The 26732-nt window shown below is 40.5% G+C and overlaps 3 protein-coding genes across 3 annotated transcripts; 1 reads left to right on the forward strand and 2 right to left on the reverse strand.

Moving 5' to 3' along the window:
- Nucleotides 1-4002: 4002 nt before the first annotated feature.
- Nucleotides 4003-4923, reverse strand: LOC307243718 (olfactory receptor 10A3-like; the record flags this gene model as incomplete). The annotated part of the gene is made up of 1 exon (XM_080018634.1): nucleotides 4003-4923. The coding sequence occupies one exon, from the start codon at nucleotides 4921-4923 to the stop codon at nucleotides 4003-4005; it is 921 nt and encodes a 306-aa protein (XP_079874760.1).
- A 1408-nt stretch (nucleotides 4924-6331) lies between these two features.
- Nucleotides 6332-7252, reverse strand: LOC307243957 (olfactory receptor 10A3-like; the record flags this gene model as incomplete). The annotated part of the gene is made up of 1 exon (XM_080018927.1): nucleotides 6332-7252. The coding sequence occupies one exon, from the start codon at nucleotides 7250-7252 to the stop codon at nucleotides 6332-6334; it is 921 nt and encodes a 306-aa protein (XP_079875053.1).
- An 11905-nt stretch (nucleotides 7253-19157) lies between these two features.
- Nucleotides 19158-24851, forward strand: LOC307243958 (putative methyltransferase; the record flags this gene model as incomplete). Its single annotated transcript, XM_080018928.1, has 5 exons — nucleotides 19158-19268; nucleotides 20898-21058; nucleotides 22470-22686; nucleotides 23138-23259; nucleotides 24761-24851. 5 exons carry the CDS (start codon nucleotides 19158-19160, stop codon nucleotides 24849-24851), a joined length of 702 nt encoding a protein of 233 aa, XP_079875054.1.
- Nucleotides 24852-26732: the final 1881 nt, after the last annotated feature.

Raw genomic sequence — 26732 nt, forward strand, 5'->3', positions numbered from 1 at the left:
TGCCCCTCCCAAGGTGTCTCTGTGAATTATTAGGTAATCTAGGTAGGATGCCGTGTATGCTACATGCAGACGCAGGATGGGGTCCATTAGTCTCTGAAAGGTGGCTGGGGCACCGAACAACCTAAACAGAAGTGTGCGATAATTGTACAAGCCGAACGGAGCGGAGAATGCCAAATTTTTCCTTGGACTCTTCAGATAAGAAAATCTGCCAGTAGCCCTTGGATAAATACAATTTCGTGAAAAAAAGAGCCATACCTTACCGGGTCGAGAAGTTCATCGACCCGAGGCATCGAGTAGCCGTCGAACTTTGACACTGCATTTACCCTTGCCTGCCTGCCAGACCGTTCAACCTTATAATGGCCCTCAGTAACCTGCAGTGTGACCACAAAAGGCCCTTGCCATTTCACAAGCAATTTAGAGCTGGATGTAGGGAGTGACGTGGACAAAAAAGGTCCAGACCTGGGCCAGTGAAAATTCTGGATCTCTGGACAATGTTTCTATCTGTTCTGGCCTCAAAACAAATTAGTTGAAAAAACACTTGAACTGAACAGAGTCTGATGTGAAAGAGTGGTCCCAGGAAACCGACTGACAAACTGATCTCTTGGACTTCCTTATATACCCACAAAGTTCTCTCCTCCCATTACATGTCCTGCCCTTCAGGAACCAATCCTAGTCCTGTTACTGGGAAGTTCCTCCTTGCAGTGAACCAATCAGTCTTGGGGGTGTGTTTCAAATAAAAAAAAAGTCGAAAATTGCCAAATGACCTGAAAGTATGTGGTGGGTCACATATTAACTCCAAGAACTTTGAAGATATTTGGCATATGTACATTTATATATTAAATGACACACCAAGGTTGATATACAAAGACTAAATTATTGACAGACTGCATTTTGTTGCGTTGTCTGCACTTTTAAACTCCTAAATAATTCTACTTTGATAAAACATGTTTATTCTTACTGTGAAATAAAAGCATTTTTTTTAAAACAAGGATGTTGTGTGTTGATGACGCTGTTCAACATTCCCTCAAAACACAACAGCAATGCAGGGATTGCCTCATTCAGCAGGGTGTCAAGACCGCATTCAGCAGGGTGTCAAGAAGCCATGTGGTTTCTGTCGGTCCTTCAACCCATTTGCATTCTGGGAGCTGGCTGAATGAAGCCAAGTGTGGGGAAAACCTTGAGGGTGATTATCTCAGAAACACAGTTTGCCTTAATTAACAAGTAACAGCTTTAAAAATATTTGCTTGATTCACACTATTGACAGCTTGTTTTGAAGCTCTGATTCTCCACTTTCAAATGACGTTAAAACAAAAAAGCCAAACAACACCAAAAGGGCCTAAAATCTGCGGTGGGTCACATATGTTGTGCCATCCATGCATTTGTCTTATAAATCTGGGTGACAGGATGCGGTTAAGAACTTGCTTGGTGTTAGTTTATAAAACAGTATATTGTTTTACATTAGGTTTTCATGAGTTATACATGTGTGCCAGCTTACTATGGTGCTGCATTAATAGCTTTCACTTGTTTTATGGTTTCATCAAGGTAGGACATCTACGTGTTTGGAAGCTGCTGAATAAACCACCCACTGGTCAACAGCCTCATCGCAGTCTTCTTCCACCGTACCTCAGAGAAGAGATCACATTTTAGATTTAAGTAGTTATCGTCTTTTCTGAATATTTCTTGTTCGACTTGGAAAACAATAGATATGCCCAAATATTAACAAAATGTAAGTCTTTTTATTTTCAAAGGAGGCAAGTTCACATTGAGTAAGCATATTGTGTTGAATACTGTTTATTTAATACTGTTTTCAATACTTTTATTTATGCTTATGTATGTACATTTTTTGATTTAACCGAATCCCTTCACAAGTCCCATTGAGACTCAATTGGATGATTATTTTCCATGTGGCTCAACTCTTTTCACTTTGAGAGAACCTGAAACTGGACTTTAAACATTTTACATGTAAAAAAACAAAACAAAACATAAATTTAAGAGTGGATGTTGTAACGACAATCCATTATTTTTTTAAGAGAGCCTACGATACTAATAATCTAAAAATATACGTACTGTATGTTCTCATATCAAACTTTGATTTCAGAATTCCAGAAAGTGTGGACACACATTACTTAATGTCCGGTATGGGGATGGTAGCTCAGACGGTAGAGCTGGTCGTCTAGTAATCTAAAGGTTGCTGGTTTGATCCCAGGCTCCTCCTGCTAGCATGCTGCAGTGTCCTTGAGCAAGACACTTAACCCCTAATTGCTCCTGATGGCTGCATCCGTCGGTGATTGAATAATTGTAAGTCGCTTTGGATAAAAGCGTCTGCTAAATGGGATGTCATTATAAAATAAATATATTTGACAAAATGTAACTAAAATAAGGACAAGCTATTTACAATATATTATTTTTGATGAATTTACAATCAATTAATTTTTTTACCCCTAAAGTCTCTGAGTGTCCAAATATGAGCTCACTTTTGGAGCAGCCTCAATATAAATAAATGCAAGTCATGGTTAACCTACAAGGGCAACTTTTAGTCTTAGTCTTAATTTTGAGTCTTCCTTAACATGTTAACATCTTGAATATATGTCTCTTAATTTGAGGGGAGTTTGAGGCCATACAGGAGAGGGTTCAGAACTGGAGGAATCAGCACAAACTCAAGTGACAAAACTACAGCAACAAATGGATGAAACTCTTCCAGATTATAACAGTAGAAACATGTGGGCGACGGTGGCGCTGGAGGTAGAGCAGCAGCCCTGTAGTCAGAGGATTCCTGGTTTGATCCCCGTTCCTCATGGCAGAATGTCCTAGTGTCCTTGAGCAAGACACTGAAGCCTAAGTTGCTCTCAATGAGCTGGTGTGCATCTTGCATGGTTGTCACTACCATCGATGGGTGTGTGTGAACGGGTGAATGTGAGGCATGTATTGTTAAGTGCTTTGGTCGAAAGACTGGAAAAGCGCTATATAAAATGCAGCCCATTCACGTAGGAATGTGTTTAATTTAAGTCACCACCATAGGACCTTCTGTTCATTTGGTAGTGTTTAATTGTTGCCGTGGCATTTCTTGCAGCCACTTCCCATTACCATAAGGCCAGTTGCTGTTTTACGGTTTCCTCAAGGTAGGCAACGGAAAATGCTACTTCTTCATAATATTTATGCATTGCAATGCAATGCAATTATGCATTGAGGTTAATACACTGGCCCAAAAGTGACTGATATAAGACATAGTTTAAGTCATAGTGTTATTTTTTTTCAAACTTTGTCACTTACTACGGATGCATTGCACAGAATGTTATTTAATGAGATGTGAGGTATTACATTCAATTTAACACAGTTGTTTTATGGTTTTATCAAGGTAGGACATCCACGTGTGTGGAGCTGCTTAACCACCCACTGGTCAACAGCCTCATCACCCTGACTTCCACCGTACCTCACAGAAGAGATCACATTTAAGATTTTGTTATTTATTGTTTTCTAAATATTAATTTCTTATTTGACTTAGAAAACAATAGATATGCCCAAATATTAACAAAATGTAATTATCTTTTTATTTAGTTTTCCAAGTAGGCAAGTTCATATTGAGTCAGCATATTGTGTATTCATTCATACCTAGAAGCAGTTACCAGGTCATTTTGTCATTCCCCTCCTCAAAATGTTGTAATCAATATTTTGGTTTATGTTTATGTATAAACATTTTTTTTTTTTTTTTTTTTAACTGGGCCCCATCACAAGTGCCATTGAGATTCAAGATTCTATTTTGGACGACCTTCTTTTCCATGTGGCTCAAATAATTTCACTTGGAGGGAAAAAACCTAGTTGGACTTTAAACTGGACTTTAAACATTATACAACATGTAAAATATAATAAACATAAATTTAAGAGTGTTTGTAGTAACCATAGAAATCAACAGGTTTTCTGTCCAAAATGACCTCACTTTTTGAGCAGCCTCAATAAAAATCAATGCAAGTCAAATAAAACTACAAGGTTAATTTTGAGTCTTTCTTAACATGATAACATCTTTAATATACATCTCTTAATTTGCGGGAGTTTGAGGCCATATACGAGAGGATTCAGAATTGGAGGAATCAGCACAAACTCAAGCGACAAAACTACAGCGACAAACGGATGAAACTCTTCCAGATTATAGCGGCTCAGTGCAACGTCACAAAACACAGTGATGGAATAACTGACAAATGTGACAATGTGCGGTAGGCAGCTTTGGAACACTTTGCCCCTAAAGGCAGAGCAGGCTTTCCTACAAACCAGCAATATGCGTATGTACGTGTAAAGAACATAGGCCAAGGGCAAAACGATGGTGTATATCGCGACCAACATGCCAACGAGATTATTCATGAAAGTTGTCACGCAGGACAGTTTTACAACAGGCCAATTGGCACAAAATACTTTGGGAATTTTATTCCCACACAAGGGAAGTTGGAAGGACAGATAGAAACATGCTCCAATAGGAAAGACCGGAGAGATCCACGCAAGCGCTCCCAGTTTGGAGACCACTCTGGGCGTCATCTTGCTGCGGTAGTGTAAAGGGTGACACACGGCCACGTAGCGATCGTACGCCATGATGCTCAGAATGGTGAATTCATTCGAGACGTAGGTGTAAATGACATAAATCTGAGCGAAACAAGCCGGACGGGACATCAAATGACTGTCTGACAGAAGGTCCCCCAGAAATCTTGGGAAGAAGCCGAAGGAGCCGTACAGAGAGTTGATGGAAAGGAACAAAATAAAAATGAACATGGGCTCGTGGAGCGACCTCTCCTTTATGATCACCAGGATGATGACAAGATTAGCAGCTACAATGAACAAGTACAGCAGGAAACACAAAACAAACACTGGGTAGCGATACTGTCCGATGTTCAGAAACATGGTGAGGTTGAAATAAAAGGGCAGAGTGGCATTTAGCATTGAACCAAACAATTTCTGTCAATCTGCGAAAGAAGAAAGTTCTGCGTCTTCCCAATTTTCTGAGTTTCGTCTGAAAAAAGGAGCTATTAAATACATTAAAAGCAAGTTAAAATCATGATCAAAAACCCAAGGATCGTTCATCAATCTTTTTCCTCCGTCAAGCTTGGTTGTGTTGAAGATGCTCTGCAGCTCCTACTTCTCCCAGGAGGGCTTCATGATGCCCTGCCAGAGCTCGATGGATGGGAGCCGTAATATGGGGAAGGCAGAGCAGCTTTGATCGTCTTTATCCTAAAGAACGGCGCTGACGTAACCAAAAGATAACACAGAGCTCCTGAGGTTTCATCAATGTTCTCAGCATTGAAGTTTTTTTTTTTTTTTTATCATTGTTTATTGAGGCTGACTTCAAACAGTATATTCGCACGAACAGTGAACTGTAAAATTGAACATCAATTACAAACCTGACAAGGAAACAATGTAGTAAGTATAACGTACAAATACGTATATTTGTTTTAAACAAGTTTTATCTCTTTCCTAATCTAAATAATATTTATATCATTAGACTTTGAAGCATTAGATTTTTCAAAATATTCAAATATTTTTTGATTTTATAAGAAAGCAAACTTAATTACAGTTGAAAGCCTCAAATGCTTAATTATTAAAAAATTTCATATTTGAGTCATCATATTGTGTATACATTCATACCTAACTAACTTGTTACCAGGTCATTTTGCCCTCCCCTCATCAAAATGATGTAATAAATATTTTTTTACGTAAATACATTTTTTATTTAACCAGGTCCTATCACAAGTCCCATTTAGACTCAATATGTCAATTTTGGACAACTTGAACAACATAAATACGTGGTGTTAAGAATTATTTACCTTTTTGTTAGCCCCTAAAGTCCCTGACCGTCCAAATGTGACCTCACCTTTTGAGCAACCTCAATAAAAGTCAATGCAAGTCAAAGTAAAACTACAAAGTAAGTTTTTAAAAAAAACAACGTTAAAAAAGGCACCGTTTGCTCCCTTGAACTTAACTGTTGTGTTCTGTACAAGAGACATGTTCATATCGATTTTGGGATATTTCACTTATATCCCTGTATTGGTTCATGTTTTATATTCTACTGTGCAGGCTGCGGTTGCAAAACGTTAACATGTCAGCCTCTAGTATGTACCTTCAAAATGTGCCGATGAAGGTCACAACTTTAAATTGCATATTTAGCCTGATGCCCTTGATAAATTCAAACATTATTGAAGATCAACTGAATAGCTTTTACATCAAATGAAGATAGTAAAGACCACTGAAGCCATGTTAACAACACATATATTTAACACAATGCCAGTGAATAATTATCAATTTTTATGTGAAACCTTAAACCTTAAGATTCTATTTTTATTTTCAGTCTTTCTTAACATGATAAAATCTTTAATATATGTCTCTTAATTTCCGGGAGTTTGAGACCATACATGAGAGGATTCAGAATCGGAGGAATCAGCACAAACTCAAGCGACAAAACTACAGCGACAAACGGATGAGACTCTTCCAGATTATAGCGGCTCAGTGCAACGTCACAAAACACAGTGATGGAATAACTGACAAATGTGACAACGTGGGGTAGGCAGCTTTGGAATACTTTGCCCCTAAAGGCAGAGCAGGCTTTCCTACAAACCAGCAATATGTGTATGTATGTGTAAAGGACAAAGGCCAAGGGCAAAATGATATTGATCGTTGTGACCAACATGCCAACGAGATTATTCATGAAAGTTGTCACGCAGGACAGTTTTACAACAGGCCAATTGGCACAAAATACTTTGGGAATTTTATTCCCACACAAGGGAAGTCTGTAGGACAGATACATACATGCTACAATAGGAAAGACTGGATAGATCCACGCAAGCGCTCCCAGTTTGGAGACCACTCTGGGCGTCATCTTGCTGCGGTAGTGTAAAGGGTGACACACGGCCACGTAGCGATCGTACGCCATGATGCCCAGAATGGTGAATTCGTTCGTGGCGTAGGTGTAAATGACATACATCTGAGCGAAACAAGCCGGACGGGACATCAAATGACTGTCAGACAGAAGGTCCCCCAGAAATCTTGGGAAGAAGCCGAAGGAGCCGTACATAGAGTTGACGGAAAGGAACAAAATAAAAATGAACATGGGCTCGTGGAGCGACCTCTCCTTTATGATCACCAGGATGATGACCAGATTAGCAGCTACAATAAACATGTACAGCAGGAAACACAAAACAAACACTGGATAGCGATACTGTCCTATGTTCAGAAACATGGTGAGGTTGAAATAAAAGGGCAGAGTGGCATTTAGCATTTAACCAAACAATTTCTGTCAATCTGCAAGAGAAGAAAGTTCTGTTTCTTCCCTATTTTCAAGGCATTTGGTCTGAAAAAGGAGCTCTTACGTGCATTAAAAGTTAATGTAAAGTTAGAAGTTGATCAAAAACCAAAGGATCGTTCATCAATCTTTTCCCTCCGTCAAACTTGGTTATTTTGAAGTTGGTCTGCAGCTGCTACTGCTCCCAGGGGGGTTTCAAAATGCTCTGCCAGAGCTCGATGGATGGGAGCCAGAATCTGGGGACCACAGAGCAGTGTCGATCGTCTTTATCCCAACGAACGGCGCTGACGTCACCAAAGAATAACACAGAGCAATGGAGGATTCATCAACATTCTCACCGGGGATGATCTTTTTATTTATTTTTATTTTTTTTATTTATTATTATTTTTTTTTATCATTTTTTTTTAAGGTTGATTTCAAACAGTCTATTGAAACTTTCTAATTTACTGTGAACTGTAAAGTCGAATATCAATTACAAACCTTACAATGAAGTCAGTTTTAACTCTTCCTTAATCTCAATTATTATAATTATAACATCATTAGACTTAAAAGGCATTAGATTTAAAATTTAATTTTTTTTATTTCACGAGGCAAACTGAATTACAGTTGAAAGCCTCAGATATGCTTAATTATTAGAAATGTTCATTTGAGTCAGCCTATTGTGTATTCATTCATACCTAGACGTTGTTACCAGGTCATTTTGTCATTCCCCTCATCAAAATGGTATAATCAATATTTATGTATGCCGCGTTCCAATTTATTATGCAAATGATATTTTTCTCTGATTTTACTAATTAGTCGATGCAAATGACAGTCAGTATATATTTCAAGTCATCAACTGTTAGGGTATAATTCGAATGTTATTGAACAAACTCGCAATAACAGTATTTTTTTCAAAAATAAACTGAAAATGCACTGTTCCAAATTATTATGCACAAGAGTTTCAAAACATTTTATAGGTTGTAAAGAACTGAAAATGGTCATTTGATGAATTTGCAGCATTAGGAGTTCATATCTACTGAAATCAAAAGCTATTTCAATCGAAAACATCTTAACAGGACAAGTTACATGTTAACATAAGACCCCTTCTTTCATATCACCTTCACAATTCTCGCCATGAAATTGTGAGTTTTTGGAGAGTTTCTGCTTGAATTTCATTGCAGGACGTCAGAACAGCCTCCCAGAGCTGCTGTTTTGATGCCAACTGCCTCCCACCCTCATAGATCTTTTGCTTGAGGGGGATCCAAAGGTTCTCAATAGGGTTGAGGTCAGGGGAGGATGGAGGCCACACCATGAGTTTCTCTCCTTTTATGCCCATAGCAGCCAATGACACAGAGGTATTCTTTGCAGCATGAGATGGTGCATTGTTATGCATGAAGATGACTTTGCTACGGAAGGCACGGTTCTTCTTTTGTACAATGGAAGAAAGTGCTCAGTCACAAACTGTCTATACTTTGCCGAGGTCATTTTCACACCTTCAGGGACCCTAAAGGGGCCACCAGCTCTCTCCCCATGATTCCGGCCCAAAACATGATTCCGCCACCTCCTCGTTGCAGCCTTGTTGGGACATGGTGGCGATCCACCAACCATCCACTACTCCATCCATCTGCACTACCCAGGGTTGCACGGGACTCATCAGTAAACAAGACTGTTTGAAAATGAGTCTTCATGTATTTCTGGGCCCCCTGCAACTGTTTCTGCTTGTGAGCATTGGTTAGGGGTGGACGAATAGTAGGTTTATGCACAACTGGAAGCCTCTGGAGGATCCTAGACTTTGAGGTTCATGGGACTCCAGAGGCACCAGCAGCTTCAAATACCTGTTTGCTGCTTTGTAATGGCATTTAGCAGCTGCTCTCTTAATCTGATGAATTTGTCTGGCAGAAACCTTCCTCATTCTGCACTTATCTGCACAAACCCATTTGTGCTCTGAATCAACCAGAAATCTCTTCACAGTACGATGATCCCGCTTACGCTTTTGTGAAATATCTAATGTTTTCATACCTTGTCCAAGGCATTGCACTATTTGAGGCTTTTCGGCAGCAGAGAGATCCTTTTTCTTTCCCATGTTGCTTGAAACCTGTGGCCTGCTTAATAATGTAGAACGTCCTTTTTAAGTAGTTTTCCTTTAATTGGGCTCACCTGGCAAACTAATTATCACAGGTGTCTGAGATTGATTTCAGTGATGCAAAGAGCCCTGAGACACAAAACCATCCATGAGTTTTATTGAAAAACAAAAAATGTAATGTTTGACACTTAAACAGCAGCAGAACAGAAACAGAAATGACAACAGAAAAGGCAGCAACAACAGCAACAACATGAACAGCAGCAGCAGAAACAACAGAAACAGAAATAACAAACAGGAGAAACAACAGAAACAGCAACAAAAACCACAAGAGCAACAAATGAGACAACAACAGAAACAACAACAGCAACAGAAACAACAACAACAGCAGCAGCAGAAACAACAATACCAGCAGCTACAGAAACAACAACAACAACAAAACAGCAAAAACAACCGCAGCAACAACTAGCGCTAGCCAAGCCAAAGTTCACGTTCCAAAATCCAAAACAGTTCAGGGAAGGGTCAAAGCCAGGAAATAGCAAGAATATCACAGTGCGAACAATCCAAAATTCCAAATCCAAAATCAGTTAGAGTTGGGAGACGATTCACCGAAGTAACGTACCGGAAGTGGAAGCTCTCACCGGAAACGGAAATCTTTCCATCTGTACTGAGTCAATAGTGTGCGCCATCTCATTTCAATCCAGTCGCAGGGTTTTAATTTACGTCTGTAAACTACGGGTCCGTTTTCATTCAAACCTAAGGAGGGAGATTCATTCTCTCTCTCTGAAAAACACACCCTTCTTATGATCCTAACACTGTAATCTCACAACAGAAACAACAAGAACAGCAGCAGCAGCGACAGAAACAAGAACAGCAGCCGCAACACCACCAGCAGTAACAACAGCAACAATAATAGCAGCAACAACAGAAACAACAGCAGCAGCGGCAACCGCGGCATCAGACAAACAACAGCAACAACAAAAACAGCAGCAGACAACAGAAACAATAGAAGCAGCAGCAGAAAATGTCTGTGCAATCATAAGAGTGGGGAAAAAACGATCTCACAGCATACAGAGCACACACACACACACACACACACACACACACATCTCACAACATAGAAAACACACACACAACAACAAAAGCAACTACAACAGCAGCAACAAAAGCAGCAACAACAACAGTAGCAGCAACAGAAATAACAGCCAAAAGCTGTTACCAGCAACAGAACAACAGAAACAACAACAGCAGCAACAACAAAAACAACTACAACTGCAGGAGCAACAACAGCAACCGCGACAGAAGCAACAACCAGCGCCATCCAAGTGCTAGCCAGGCCAAAGTCTACATTCCAAATTCCCAATTACGGGTCAAGTTTTCATTCAAACCTTGGGAGGGAGATCTTTATGAATCTCTCTCTGAAGGGCTCACCAACCTCTTTGGGACAGAGCTATTTGAAGGGCAGAGAGTAATATGGAGGGCTACTTGTTTGATATAATCTTCCTGAATAATATACATTTGCTCAGTTTACCTTTAAAAATGAATATAAAGCCTTTCATAGGCTACATAGGCTCCACTCATGGTTAATGGTTGGGTGAAGCTGTTTAATGGCAAACAACTGTGTTTACTCTTTTTAAATCAAAATGACAAAAGAAAGTACCCAAATGACTCTGATAAAAAGTTTACATACCCCAGTGACTTTGACCTGATAACATGCACAAAAGTTGACACAAACAGGTTTGAATGGCTAATCAAGGTTCCCATCCCTACCTGTGACCTGTTTGCTTGTAATTAGTGTGTGTGTATAAAAGGTCAGTGTCTGGGCTTCTTACAGACCATTGCATCTTTCATCCAGTGCTGCACAGATGTTTCTGGATTCTGAGTCATGGGGAAAGCAAAATAATTGTCAAAGGATCTGCAAGAAAAGGTAATTGAATTGCATAAAACAGGAAAGGTATATAAAAACATTTCCAAGGAATTGAGAATGGCAATCAGCAGTGTTCAAACGCTGATTAAGAAGCGGAAAATTAGAGATTCTGTTGAAACCAAACCACGTCAGGTAGACCAGCAAAGATTTCAGCCACAACTGCCAGGAAAATTGTTCGAGATGCAAAGAAAAATCCACAAATAACTTCAGCTGAAATACAGGACTCTCTGAAAAATTGTGGTGTGGCTGTTTCAAGATGCACAATAAGGAGGCACTTGAAGAAAAATTGGCTGCATGGTCGAGTCGCCACAAGAAAGCCATTTCTGCGCAAACGTCACAAAGTGTCCCGCTTACATTACGCTAAACAGCACAGAGACAAGCCTCAAAACTTCTGGAACAAAGTAATTTGGAGTGGTGAGACCAAAATTGAACTTTTTGGCCATAACCATAAACGTTACATTTGGAGAGGAGTCAACAAGGCCTATGATGAAAAGAACACCATTCCTACTGTGGAACACGGAGGTGGATCACTGATGTTTTGGGGACGTGTGAGCTACAAAGGCACAGGAAACTTGGCCAAAATTGATGGCAAGATGAATGCAGCATGTTATCAGAAAATACTGGAGGAATATTTGCACTCATCAGCCCGGAAGCTGCGCATGGGACGTTTTTGGACATTCCAACATGACAATGATCCAAAACACAAGGCCAAGTCGACCTGTCATTGGCTACAGCAGAACAAAGTGAAGGTTCTGGAGTGGTCATCTCAGTCTCCTGACCTCAATATAATTGAGCCACTCTGGGGAGATCTCAAACGCAGTTCATGCAAGACAGCCCAAGAACTTACAGGAACTGGAGAATTTTTGCCAAGAAGAATGGGCAGCTTTGCCATTTGAGAAAATAAAGAACCTCATTCACAACTACCACAGAAGACTTCAAGCTGTCATTAATGTTAAAGGGGGCAATACACGGTATTAACAACTGGCGTATGTAAACTTTTGATCAGGGTCACTTGGGTACTTTCTTTTGTCATTTTGATTTGAAAAGAGTGAACGCAGTTGTTTGCCAATCAATAGCTTCACACAACCATTAACCATGAGTGGAAGAAAGGTTTTTGTGTTATCCTTCATATTCTCTGAAGAATGGCCAAGAAATCATAAATTCTCCCAGGGTATGTAAACTTGTGAGCACAAGTGTATATCAGGAGACTGTCTCTGTTCAGAAATTACTGTTAATGATTCCTCGCAATCATCGTAAATGTTTTGCCAAGTGATCATAGGAAAACACAGAAATATGTATTTAAACATGTAAGTTTAGTGATTTTGAAGCATGTTTTATAGATACCGCATCTCATCATATATATAAACCAGTATTCAAATAAAAGCCGGTCAACAAGGATGAATCTGAGTCAGTGTGTGAGTTTTCTCCTCCAGCACTGCGCTGTGCAACCCGCATCCACAATTCCTGTGCTGGTTTTACTCTGTTTTTATTTTAGATCTACTGTTTTAGTTTGTTTCTACTTGTATGATACGCACATTTTAAACCAGCGGATGTGCTGCCTTGGATAAGGACAATGGATGGCGTCATCTCGGGTTCACAAGCGCGCCCTGGCAATTTAAATGAAGTAGTAGTAAATAAAAAAATGTAAATGAAAGCCCCGGTCACTACACCCGGAAATATGGGTACGGTCAATTAATGACAGAGTTTGATTTCACTATTTATTAAGTTTTATTTTTATGTAAAGCAAAACCACTCCCACTCTCTCACTGTCACATTCTTGCTCCTTTCACCACAGAGTTCATATTGAGTTCTTAAAGAGTATTCGGCCGACAGTATTCTCGGACATGTTCTCCAGCGGTTTTAACGTCTTTTGTCTTTTTAAGTGTATCTCCAACTTTTCTTCTTGATCTACATGTGGAGCAGAAAGATCTCGCCATGAAATTTTAATTCAACCTGTAACTTTCACTGAGTTTTAGTCAAACACAACATACTGTAGAACTAACATGAAAACGTCAAACTTCAAATTAAAGTCCCACTTTAAGTGCAAATATACATTAATATTATATTTATATGGTACTTTTCAAATAAATAGCAATCATTACAAAAAAATAAACAAATAAAATAAATGGCCGACTCTTCTCACTTTTGTTCACTGGAAGTCCTCCTTCGCTCACCGTGCGTTAAAACAAGTGAATCGAATTGAACAACTCGTTTTACTGAGTGACTCGTCAAGAACCAAGTCTCAAAAAAGAGTCAAACTTTATAATCTAATCTTCTTCGTTTACCTTGAAGTACCTCCAAACTCGCTCTCTTTTTTGAGCGGCAAATATGTAACATTATGTTGGTATCGGGTTTGAGTACTGGAGAATTTTTACGAGTACAGTACATGAGCACGGTATCAGTGTGAACATTTGACCGGCACAGAATCTGAAAACATATCAATGATCGGCCGGTGAAAACCGACAGATTCCGGTCACCGGCCGATCGATCGGTGCATCTCACGTTTTATAGCTCAACATTACGGTCCCATTTTTGTGCTTTATTATAACTCTTGCACTTCCCATTTTACCTCACAATGCAGCGTTACCCCTCGGTGGACAATAAGGTACCGCTGTGTATCAGTGGATGTCGAGTGGGAGGAGAGGGAGGGCTTACAGAACCACAGGTCGCAGCATCTGGTCCAATCTGAGGGATGTAGTTTAAATACCCAATGTGTACACAAATGTACAATATTTTTTTGTTTTGATTGATGAATTTCCCTCATAAAATTACAATGATAATATATATAAAAAAAATGTTGGCAAAGTTTTCGCTCGCATTTCGTACCAGCGTATTTTGACTAAGAATTTGCGTTGTTGGTACACAAAATGCGTGCAGGTTGGCAGGTCTGAAATAGTAACTTTGTCCCCTGCTAATATATAAAATCAAAAAATGTGTGTGTGAAAGTGGACTTCACAAGTGCTGAATGCTAGAAACGGAGCCACACAAGTGACTCAAAAACTGATGTGGAGACTGTGTTGTGTTGTGACTATGTGTTGTTTCCACCTGTTTGTATCTGTTCCTCTGGACCCTGATTCCCTGCCTGAATCCCCTCGACTCTGATTCTCTGCCTGAATCCCCGGACATGGATTCTCTGCCTGGCTCCCTGGCGTTAAGTTTGCCTTTTGACTGTTCCCCTGGTTTTGACCCCTGCCTATATGCAATAAACCTTTGATCCTTGCACCTACTCCTCAGCCCCCACTGAGTCCTGCATTTGGGTCAACAGACTGTATCCTGACACCCTGGGAAGTGTGGACTCCACAATTTGGTAAAATCGGGGTGGCCGCTCGGGGGAGGAAATCGTGTGTGTGTGTGTGTGTGTGTTTGTATGTGTGTGTGTGTGGTTATGAGGGCTAGACTAGGTGTCCGTCAGGTTAACTCTGTTTTCTCAGTCAGAATCGTACCATATCACCCAATGAGTAAGCCTGCCTGGAAAGCTGTATCAGAAAGGCAACATGTACATCTCCCTATCTTGGTAAAGTGAACTACATAGAGTACAGGTCAACATACGCAGTTTGTGACGACAGTGTCTACATTACCTGCGATGGTAGCATCATCCCCGTGGGAAGTCAGATCTGTGGGGAACATCTGTCTCTACTGCCACACCCAGAGCCTGCTTGTTTGTCACCTGGAATTCAGATTTAAAAAAAACAAGAACGCATTGAGAGCTGATAGAAATCATTTATGTAGAGCTTGTCACAAGTTACAAAAGTTAGCACATGTGAAAACCGTTTCTGAAGGTTTCACCACAACATATAAGGGGCTGTAATGGATCACATTCAAAATACCTTTTTTATAGAACAGTTTGTAGAGTTTTGCCTGTAATAACTTGAGTTTAGAAACTAAAATGCGCCCAAATCATGTAAAATCACTAGTGGTGAGATACAAACTATAGAAATGTGTGTGTGCATTTTTAAACACTCTAAATTGTCAAAAAAACAATAATAATAATTAATCTTAGTCCCTGATCCAACCAACTCACCTTTTTAGGCCACGGTCATTTTGAATCACCATAGTTGTAATCAATTTTAGTTCCTACTTCTCTATTCTTCACAGCAAATAAGCAAAAATGCGGCTTTTTTCCATGATGCAGTTTCAAAGATTAGTGAATGACAACCACAAATCTCCAAGGGATCCATGTTCTCTGGATGCCCTCTGGGGCCCGCACGCCCATCAACGGCCCGTGCAGAGGTGAGGCCCGCCCCACAGCAACAGGCCCGACGCTCGCAAGCCGCGAGTGCCCGTCCACGTAGCCGAGTGCGCAGGATACCCAAACCACATGTTTTTTATAAATATTATTGGATTATGACTATCAAAAAAAAGTTATTTTAATATTCATTTTTTTCTTATTTAAAATCGAATAATTTGATATGACCAGAGGGGTATATCAAAACAAAGCAAAATTCTAAGAGTATTAAAAATTATAAAAGTATATAAAATATTGGATACTACCAGACAGTAATATATAATATTTTTAGGAAAGTAGAGATGTGAATTTGTGACATCTCAGAGGCTTTTCCACAACTGCACCACCTCAAGAAGAATATTGATGTAAGAAAGTTTTAATGATTGTTAATGTTTACAGTCATTCTGCTGTTCTGTGCCACTAGCCAAGAAGGTAGTCGTACCTTATCATGTTATAGCCTTGTTATATTTATCTTTTCATAAAAAATCTAAAATTTTGTTCTAAACCTATTTCTTTGACTGGAGCAAAATAAATATAATTATTTATTTCCTCAGCATTTTAATGGTGTTTTTATTATGCCACTAAAGAAACAACATTTTGATTCTGGAACTGTTAAAATTTGTTTTTTCGGGACGGTTCTGGGATGGTGGTGAAAAAAGTTGGAGCGCTGGGAGTTACAGATAAAGATTGTCAAGTAAGGTATCCAAAATGAAGGTACAGGTACACTCTCACAACAGTGATGTTATATATATTTAATATCAACTGGCTTCCAGTGCATGAAGACATTGACTTGAAGACAAGGATTCTGCAGGCTGCTGGTCTTTGAGGTCTTTCTACAGAAAAGTTTCTTTTTTGGTTATTTAGAATAATATAGGAATGATGTAATATTTAACGTATCTTCGACATTCATTTAGACATCAATTGCACACAGTAGCCCCTAGTGATGTCATTAGGGCTCCAGCCTCGCTAATGGCCATCTTTCCCAGACCTGCCTGGTGTGTCCCTTAGACCCTTTGTTCTTTAGGGAACACTGTAACATAAAGCCACATTGGGTTCAGCTAATTACAACCGAGTGGTCATCGTATATTAGCCCTCATGAGAGGTTCAGGAAAAAAAACAAAAATGACAACAAAACAAGCATGTTGAACTTTTCAATACCAAAAATATACATTGATAGTTTTATGAACTGTATGTGAAGTTGCTGTACACCGACGCTGACATTTGGTGTAGTTACCAAGTTACCGAACAGTATCGCAAAAGTTATTGTCTCGGAAGTATGAGCTCTTTAATGAGTACCCCAGAGATCTGATGCTACAGCTATTAATTCCAAATGGTAATATTTATGCACAATAAACACGCTTTCCACTGGTCAACAGGTCATTATCTTCATTGTCTGGAGAGCAATTAAACACATTACGCAACCCCGTAGAGGACGTAGAGGCCCGCTGGCTTAATGAAGTATTGCGAGAGTCAACAACTCGTAAACTTAGACGGAACTAAAAGAGAACATTTTTAGTTAGTTATTTTGAAGGAGGCCTTACTTTATATCCTTGCATATAATCCACGGTTGTTAAAGACAACAAAAACCATATGAAGAGGATAAGAAAACAAGTCCTTGAGAAGGGAATCCAAGTTGGCAATAATATGTTCCTCCCAAATTGGAGTGAGAGGTCACTGCCACACTTTGTCTCTCTACCACCTTCTGTAAATTAAGGTTGGTAAAATACTTTTGCACTTTACCCAAGTCTAGAGTTAACTCCAAGAAGATTATTTCCTGAAATTGAACATCTCCCCCTTATTGTCCCTTTTTCTAAACAACCAAGCAGTCGTCCCATAATTGGGACACGGTGGTTGCACAGTGTGCAGCAGAGACCTGGGTTCAAATCAAAACCAACTGTGTTCACACAGGCTCAGTATTAAATCAGATACTGGAGAGTAGCAACACCACCATCATTTAACCACATTTCACTATACGAGCCCTTGCCGCCCCCTGTCTTCGTCCTGCAGAACCATCCTGTCATGTGATCTCTAAATAAATGTGCCGGCCATTCAAGAGTTAAGCCAGAGACCTCACAGCCATTGTTCATTCCTAACTGGCCTTAAACTGCAGCACACGAGGAGCGGACACGCAGCTCCAGAGCTCCACAGGTGCCTCTCCACTCCTAAGGTACAACGGGCTTCTTATAGTTCGCTTTTTTCAATAACATCCCCTTTTCCTTTGATGCTTTGATCAAACACTAACTCATCGAGGCATCGTGGCTTTGCACAGCAATGTAAAGCAGCGGTTCCCCAGCTGTTAGATCTGTAAAGCAGAGGTTCCCCAGCTGTTAGATCTGTAAAGCAGCGGTTCCCCAGCTGTTAGATCTGTAAAGCAGAGGTTCCCCAGCTGTTAGATCTGTAAAGCAGAGGTTCCCCAGCTGTTAGATCTGTAAAGCAGTGGTTCCCCAGCTGTTAGATCTGTAAAGCAGAGGTTCCCCAGCTGTTAGATCTGTAAAGCAGAGATTCCCCAGCTGTTAGATCTGTAAAGCAGAGGTTCAAGACCCATTCAGGCGGACAGACGTTCACCACTACTGACAACCTTTCATGACTTTCAGTTTCCATATGCATCAACAAAGGAATATCCAGAATATACATATGGCTACAGTTGTAAGCTTTTAAACGTTTGACAACATTTAGTTTTATATTGATATAATTTAACTGGATATATTCCTTTTTTTAATCAATCTATTATGCACCATGTATTATGTTAATGTACTAATTGAGATTCATGTCCATCATTTATGAATGTTTTTAGTCTAAATATTAGGGAACCTGGCTGTAAACTGTTTGGATAATAATGAAGCTGTGATGACAATGAAACCCCGGTGACCCACAATTTGGGGTGCAGGATATGCATTGTACTAGTTGACACAGTTTAGCTCAGCTTGGTTTAATCCACAGCTTACTGAACATTGTGAAATGCAGTGGAATAACCTTGTTCTAGTACTTTGAGCCATTGAGACATAGCTTTGTGATACAAAACATACCAAGTACAAGTTCTTTGTCGGCTTTGTAAATGTAGTGTGGTGGGGAGTTGTTTTGGTGCCATCAACAGTGACGCTCAATGTAACAAGTCTCTTTGTTGTGCGGGGTAGAGATTGACCGGGAGGCAGCCACAAACTGTGCTTGGCATTTATTTAACATGAATAAAGATTTGCCTTTCCAGACAACATCATAGAGCTCTGCAATGTGAGCCCAGCCTGGCTGTCAAAAGAGAGAAGTGAAACGACCGTAGCTTTTAAAGACTCTGCTAATTTATCTCAATCTCCTATGCAGCGTCCCCTTCCACTTTGCTGCCTCTCCCAACATGGAGATGACGCAAAACTCACGACAGTATACTCTATCTGCTTATCTTTCTCGGGTGCCAATTAACATATTGCTTATACAACTCAGGTGAGAAGATCAACTGATTAACTATCGCACCAAAGAAAAAGGGAGCAACAAATGAACTCACTGGCTGTGAGTTGCTGAGTCACGGTCGGATGCCAGGACGGCCAGCACAAAGTAACACTTTAGACGACTTTTGAAAGGACTTTTGAAAGGAAAGTCCAAAGGACAACAAGGAGAGCACGGGCTGGAAAGGTGGAGGCAAACAGGTCTGGAGAGCAGCTTTAGGACGGAGAACACCATGACATACCGTCTGTTTGAGGGCAAGGACCATGCCTCCGTCTACCAGAGGTATCGCTTTGCTCCTCCCAATGAGGTCAAAGAGATTATCCTTGGTTACCTGGCCAAAAAGGTAAGAGGGCAGCAGCTCTACTTTTGTTGTGATCCATGGTGAGATATCAGAACAGACATCAGTACAGCATTAGGGATGCAACGGTACAGTGGGTTCAGGGTTCAATATGATCACGGTTATGGTATGGTTTCACTATCTTTATAATAAAGGAAAAATAATAAACAATAAGTTAAAAGTGTAAAAAAAGTTTTATTGGTAGTCTCTTATAAATAACTTGTGTAAACATCTGTGTGTATGACTGTGTGGGGGGGGTTCAAGTTCACTGTTGGTTTGTTATTATTTGCATTCGCTCGTCTGATTGGAGGGGAGGTGTCCAGGACAATTCAAATATTAATTTTCGTGCACACATACACTCGCCGGCCACTTTATTAGGTACACCTGTTCAATCGCTTGTTAACACAAATAGCTAATCAGCCAATCACATGGCAGAAACTCATTGCATTTAGGCATGTAGACATGGTGAGGATGACTCGCTGAAGTTCAAACCGAACATCAGAAAGGGGAAGAAAGGGGATTTCAGTGACTTTGAAAATGGCATGGTTGTTGGTGCCAGACGGGCTGGTCTGAGTATTTCAGAAACTGCTGACCTACTGGGATTTTCACACACAACTATCTCTAGGGTTTACAGATAATGGTCCAAAAAAGAGAAAATATCCAGTGAGCGGCAGTTGTGTGGATGAAAAAAGGCCTTGTTAATGTCAGAGGTCAGAAGAGAATGGGCAGACTGGTTCGAGACGATAGAAAGGCAACAGTATCTCAAATAACCACTGGTTACAACCAAGGTATTGAGAATACCATCTCTGAATGCACAACATGTGTAACCTTGAAGCAGATGGGCTACAGCAGCAGAAGACCACACCAGGTGCCACTTCTGTCAGCTAAGAACAGGAAACTGAGGCTACAATTCGCACAGGCTCACCAGAAATGGACAATGGAAGACTGGAAAAACCCGGTATTAGCAAGCTGTCCCTAATAAAGTGGCCGGTGAGTGAATGTGAATATATATATCTCTTTATCTTTTACGTTTCACAATAAAAAATAAATACAACCAGCACTCTAGTTAGTTATTTTTGTATAGAACAAGTATAAACAGTATTTTCTACACATAATTAATAATAGCAAAGAAAATAAAAATAAAAACAGATCTCCCGCTCAAAAATAGAGAAATGCCGAGCAGTTCCACGGACCCCCACACGGCTGACGTGGCCGGTGGAGCTCCAACTGTGGATTTAATAGGAAACAGCACTTACCGCACACCGCACCAATGCGTCCGGTGGACTTCTACTTCTAAATACCGCAGTTCCTGTGTGCGTATTGAACGAGAGGGGGGCAAACCGAACAGTTTGGTAACATACCGTGCACCGTTGCATTCCTAGTGTACATCTGACTACACCTAGAACTATTTAATTTCTGTGTGGATTCTCAAATCTGTCTACCAATATGGTGATTTGTATGTTATATTTCTATAACATCATCGGCCTTCTCTTTCCCGCTATAACTTTTAAACTTCTTGGTAACCGCCAGTATTCTGATCTTCTGCTCTAAAAGTCTTCCAACCCTCCATCATAATTCAATTAGATATGACATAATGTCAACTACATTCTGTAACTATGGTGGTGACGTCCCCAGAGAGGCCAGCCCCATGTGCTAGCAGTGGACCTGGGCTGTGGGACGGGTCAGAACGCCCGGCTATTTGCACCACACTTCCAGCAAGTCGTCGGCCTGGACATCAGCGAATGTCAACTGGAAGAGGCCAGGGCTGCACCAGGGTTCCCAAATGTCACATACAGGTAGGACATGTAGAAGCATGGCTGTGCACGTATAGTGTAGTGTGTGTTCATGTGCAAATGTGTGTGTGTGTGTGTGTTCATGTTGAGGTTTGTAGCGCTCCTGTCCACTATAATAGTCCTTGCTCTAGTTTCCTATTTTACATGAACCCTGATAACCTCAATAGTCAACTCTCTCTCCGTCTCTCTCCTAGAATTAAAAGCCTGTTTGAAAAATATATACGCGCTCAACTCAGTTATTGACTTGGTATAAAATACAGAATGTGAAATAATATTTTGTAATGCAAACAACAAAATGAAATCAGTTGTAAACTGGAATCACAGTACCTTTAATGGGGGGGCACGCACGCACGCACACACACGCACACACGCACACACACATTATATTAAATTGAATATGAATATAACATAAACGTTGCAGGCCTGATGCTTGTGTACGAGGAGACCCTGACGGGATTGGAGGCTTCACTCCCAAGGAACAGTAAAATAAAGTACGGTCCGTGTGGATCCTCGGTGAGGCGGGATGGGGCAGGTGCCGCCGGGCTAATGGGGGAACACGGCGTATGGACACATGCGGTCGGACCATCGCGTTAACAAGCTCATGGCGCGCACCCCACACGTAACGAGCTCACCGCCGGACATCCATAACTCCCAAACTATGCGCGTCCCTCTTCTCCTTCCCGCCCCGCGCATGCGTCTACCTGTTCCCTCCACATCCACCAATCACAAATCAGATACTGTACTCGTTTCCCTGGCGCCATGTTTGTAGTTTGCACATCTTTGTAGCAATCATGAATTTCTCAAAATCACGTAGTTGAGAAAAAAAAAACACACACGCATGTTTTAACAATATTGATAACAATATAATGTTTTAGTAATCTTATTATCCTCTCTCTCTGTACTGATATATTTATATATAAATTACAGTTTCATTTTATTTTGCCCAACCGCACAGGAACATTCCGCCCGCCAAACTCGTGAAGGAGCATCGACCATAGAAACCACACTGACGTTGCCCAACGTGATGCTCCGTTACCAGTTCGGCGGCTGAATGTTCGTCTGCGGTTGGGCAAAGTAAAATGAAACCGTTTGGGGATATAAGCGTCGATGGCGCGGTGACTGAGTGGAGGTTGACAAGTCTGCGGGTGACGGGCGTCTCCCCTAGACCGGGTTGCCCGTTCGGAGAGCTTCAAATCTCAGCAGCCATCGAGGAAACAGTGGAGAGACTGGTACTGATCAGCACTGGCACTGATCAAATGTGCCATAGATGATTATGCCTGAGAGAAGTGCTTGATCAAGCCCATTTTACCAGATCTGATTGGAAGAGAACTACACCGACCCGGCCACTGCTGTAGAACCTTCTGGTTTGCTCTCCTCTCAGCAACATGTCTATGCTCAATGCTCCACCCGCCAGGGAGGGAACCGCGGAGGAACTTCCCTTTCCGGATGCCTCCGTGGACTTGCTGACGGCGGCCTCGGCCGCCCACTGGTTCGACCAGCGGCGCTTCTTGTCGGAGGCCTCCCGGGTCCTGAAGCCCGGCGGCTGCTTAGCCCTGCTGGGCTTCAATGATGACAACCTGAGGATCCGGTACCAAGCCTGTGTGGACAGGCTCAACCCAATCCACCAAGAGGTGGACAAACATTTACAACGGTTGATGTGAAACCTGATGTGATGCTTTTAACATGTAGTTAAACATTTGCATTTTAACTGAAGGGTCAAGCTGATGATTGGATACTGAAGTATTTTTGTGTAGGTGAAGGAGGCGTTGGCGCCGTACACTAACAGACAGGTCTCCATTGCCAATAATAAGCTGGAAGAGCTGTTTGCCGCCATCCCATTCCCTGACAAAGAGCGGTAGGTCACACACCAACACCTCAGACATGGGCTCCCTCTGAACCGCCACAAAACAGCATGTTGGCCTCTTCTCAAAGGACTGTACCGACGGCATCCTGTTCACCCACACCATGGTGGTCCTGTGTGTGTGTGTGTGTGTGTGTGTGTGTGTGTGTGTGTGTGTGTGTGTGTGTGTGTGTGTGTGTGTGTGTGTGTGTGTGTGTGATCTAAGGATGGAGTGTATCCAGGTGAAGCATGCAGTCTCAGTAAGAGCCTTGGTGGGTTACATGGAGTCCTGGTCCATGTTCCAAGCCTACAGGAGAAAAGACAACACAGCTGCTGACCAGCTGCTGCTCAGGGCTCAGAACAGGTCACACACACACACACACGCACACACACACACACACACACGCACACACACACACACACACACGCACACCACAGAGGTTAAGGTTGATGCAGGGACACTTGAGCATACAAAAACATCGGCTGCGTCACGTGATCCATCCCACTGTGCATTCACTTCTGGGGCAAAAGAACCAGAACTAAATCTACAGCACAGGCTTTACTTATTAATTTTATATGTCTTTAACTATGTATTTCAACCACGTTAATCTGAGTTTTTACACTATATTGTAGGTATATGGTGTAGATCAGTGGTTCCCAACCTTTCCTGACTTCTTGGAAATCTCCCGTTTCTGTCCACATCCAACTACGAGCGTCACGGACGGCAGGGTTCATTATAACCATGAAACCAGCACGGAACCTTCCTATCAATGAGTTTATCACCGCGGTGATGCCTTTTCAGAGTTTTAAAGAAAAATGCCATGAAATTAGTTTTCAAACATTTAGAAGAAAACGAGTCTCTAAAAACAAACAAAAGCATTAAGTTCATTGATTTGGTGTTTCCACGAGAGAGAGAGAGAGAGAGAGAGAGAGAGAGAGAGAGAGAGAGAATAGTATTCTCTTATGCAAATTAAAAAAAGAATCACAGTTATTAACTGGAATCACAGTATGTCTAAATGCTACCAGCTCAAACACACTCAGGGCCAAAATAATATTAAATATAATGAAAATAAAACTGTTATAGGTCTGATAAGATGCTTGTGTATGGGGGGACCCCAAATGGATCAGTTGCTTTTTTGTCTTATTTGTTTTATTTGTCTTATTTGCCCTAATTTGTTGTTATTTGTTATTTGTCTTATTTATTCATATTTGTTCTTATTTGTCTTATTTGTTCATATTTGTTGTATTTGGTGTAATTTGTCTTATTTGTTCAAATTTATTCTTATTTGTTCTTATTTGTCTTATTTGTTCTTATTTATCTTATTTGTTGTTATTTTTTGTTATTTGTTCTCATTTGTTCTTATTGTCTTATTTGCCTTATTTGTTCTTATTTGTCTTATTTGTCCCTGGAGAGTGCAAGATAAACTGTCGGAGGTTTATATTGAAACCCTGACTGTTTGCAACATTTCTGATTTATCATAACTGGTAATTTTCTCATTGCTCAAACTCCATGAAAACTGTAAATGTGTTGTTCACCACCAGCAGGAATGCTTTGTTGCTACGATCCAGGTTTAACGGAGACTCGGACGTTAGAGGAAAACCTTTCAGGCTAAACTTTATTTTTCAGCCATTGGGAGTCAAACCCAAGTGGAATAAGGATTGGGATGTTTTTAAATCGAGAATAGTTTCAGCCGACAGACCCATGATGGGCCAACCGCGACCGCATTCTTTTGGAGATGCTACTTCAGGTTGTGACCGGGTTTAGGTTAGATAACAAAAGGAGTTTTCCTTTTCATAGACACTCGGGACAATTCACTGACTCAGGTACTGCCGTCTTCTCTTCTGAAAGCTGACCTGTGTTGCAGGTTCCTGCAGGAGATGGGAGTCACGTCCCCCGAAACGGAATTGGAGCTGAACATGGAGTATTTCTGTATCCTGGCATCGAAACCCGAATGAAGAAAATGAATGTTACAACACTCTGTGTGCGTCTCCACTCCTCCGTCTAACCCTTATTTTGGATTGTCCCGAGTATTATTAAGGCCTTGTTAATAAAATCACACGCACACACACACACATAATACAATTAACCTCTAGATTCAATTAATAATTTTTTTTTTTCATCCTGCAATTACACACTCTACTATCACCGGGTGACTCTGGTCCCAGAGCTCGACGGTTGGAGGTGTCTTTTGGGTGAGTGCCTCCCAAATAAACAAAGGTCAAAAGTGAGACACAAGTAGGTCCACCTCACATGAAGTCAGTAACAACGTCACGAAACGTCCCTAAACCAGCACTTTGACAAGGCCGCGGCTGGAGCGCGGGGTTTTGCTGCGTTTCTTTGGGCGTAGCAGCACCTGGCGGCCTTATTTACAGAGCACGTTCCCTACACGAAGGCAACTCAAGTCAATACAAGACTTTCTGAAGAAAACAGATAAAAGACAATAAAAAGAGAAACAGATAAAAAATAGACATTAAAATTGAAAAGGCATTAGAAAGAGTGAAAATCGAGGTGCGGACGAGGAGTTTGTGCGTTTATCAGCAGCGCAGAAAAGTTTTAAGCCGAAATTTTAAGCCCTGCATTTTTCTGGGAGTTTGTTCCCGATATGTGGAGCATAAAAACTTAACGCTGCTCCTCCATGTTTAGTTTGGACTGTGGGGACAGAAAGCAGAGCTGTCCCAGGCGACCTGAGAGCTCTGGATGCGTCATCCTTTTTCCATTTAAGGGCTGGCAAAACAAAACAAAGCAAACTCACCTCGTTCAAGAACAGAAGAACAAGTTTACGGGTTTGTTTTTGTTGTTGTCTTTTGGACCTGGGCAGAATGGCTGTGATATTTAAATTTCTCTCATTCCTTTAATAATTTTATTATTCTGCTTTGTAAATGCATTTTGCTTTGCTTGCTTTGCTTGTAATTTCACTGTCTGACGGCCTGCTTTTAATGTAAAGCACTTTGAGTTGTTTGTCATGCATGCGATACAAATAAAGATTATTAGTATTATTATGTTGTTATTATTGTTATCTTGTCCTCTATGTACTCATCTTGAACCCTTCTATCTATCTTTCGTTCTAACAGAGACACTAAAGCTGCACAGCTCTCTCTCAGAATTGATTTAAAGATACTGCTGCTCCTCTCTGTGGCTTTAGGGTCGAGATGCATTGAAATGCATTGATACATGAAATGCATTTTACTTATTTTACTTTTTTTTATTTTGATCCAAGTTTGTATGTCTACTTTTATGAGCTTATTCTTACCTTGTTTTTAATGTATTTAATTATTTTAATTATTTTAATTATTCTACTCTGTATTAAATGCCTTTCGCTTGTTTGCTTTACGGTTATTGTTATTTGTTGATCACCTTATTTTAATGTAAGGCAATACAAATAAAGGTTATTAATATTACTATTATTTATTGTTATTGAACTATTATTTATATCATTTTTAAGTAAGTATTGTATAACTACCAACTGTAGTAACATACAAGCCTTTTTTCTCTAATTCTATCAAATTTTATTATGTCTTTTCATCTTTTTTATCTTTTTAATTTATGCATTTATTCTTCTTTGCTTTCATATAATGTAATACACGATGACTTTAAGCTGCCCTTGTTATGAACAAGTAAAGTAAACCTGTACAAGTAAACCTGCTGCATCCGGCCTTTATCTGGTTGAGATAAGATACTGATATCAATAAAATGTGCCTGTTGTTTATTACATCATTCCCTCCAGTGAGAAGGGGGAGGAATGTATTTTAGTTGGATTTATATTGAGTTATGAATCATTAATCGTGTTAAATTATTGCTAGAGTTGTTAGAACGGGACATTTTGATTTTTAATGATA

This window comes from Zeus faber, assembly GCF_960531495.2.
Source record: "Zeus faber genome assembly, chromosome: 18".
In the NCBI taxonomy this organism is placed as follows: domain Eukaryota; kingdom Metazoa; phylum Chordata; class Actinopteri; order Zeiformes; family Zeidae; genus Zeus; species Zeus faber.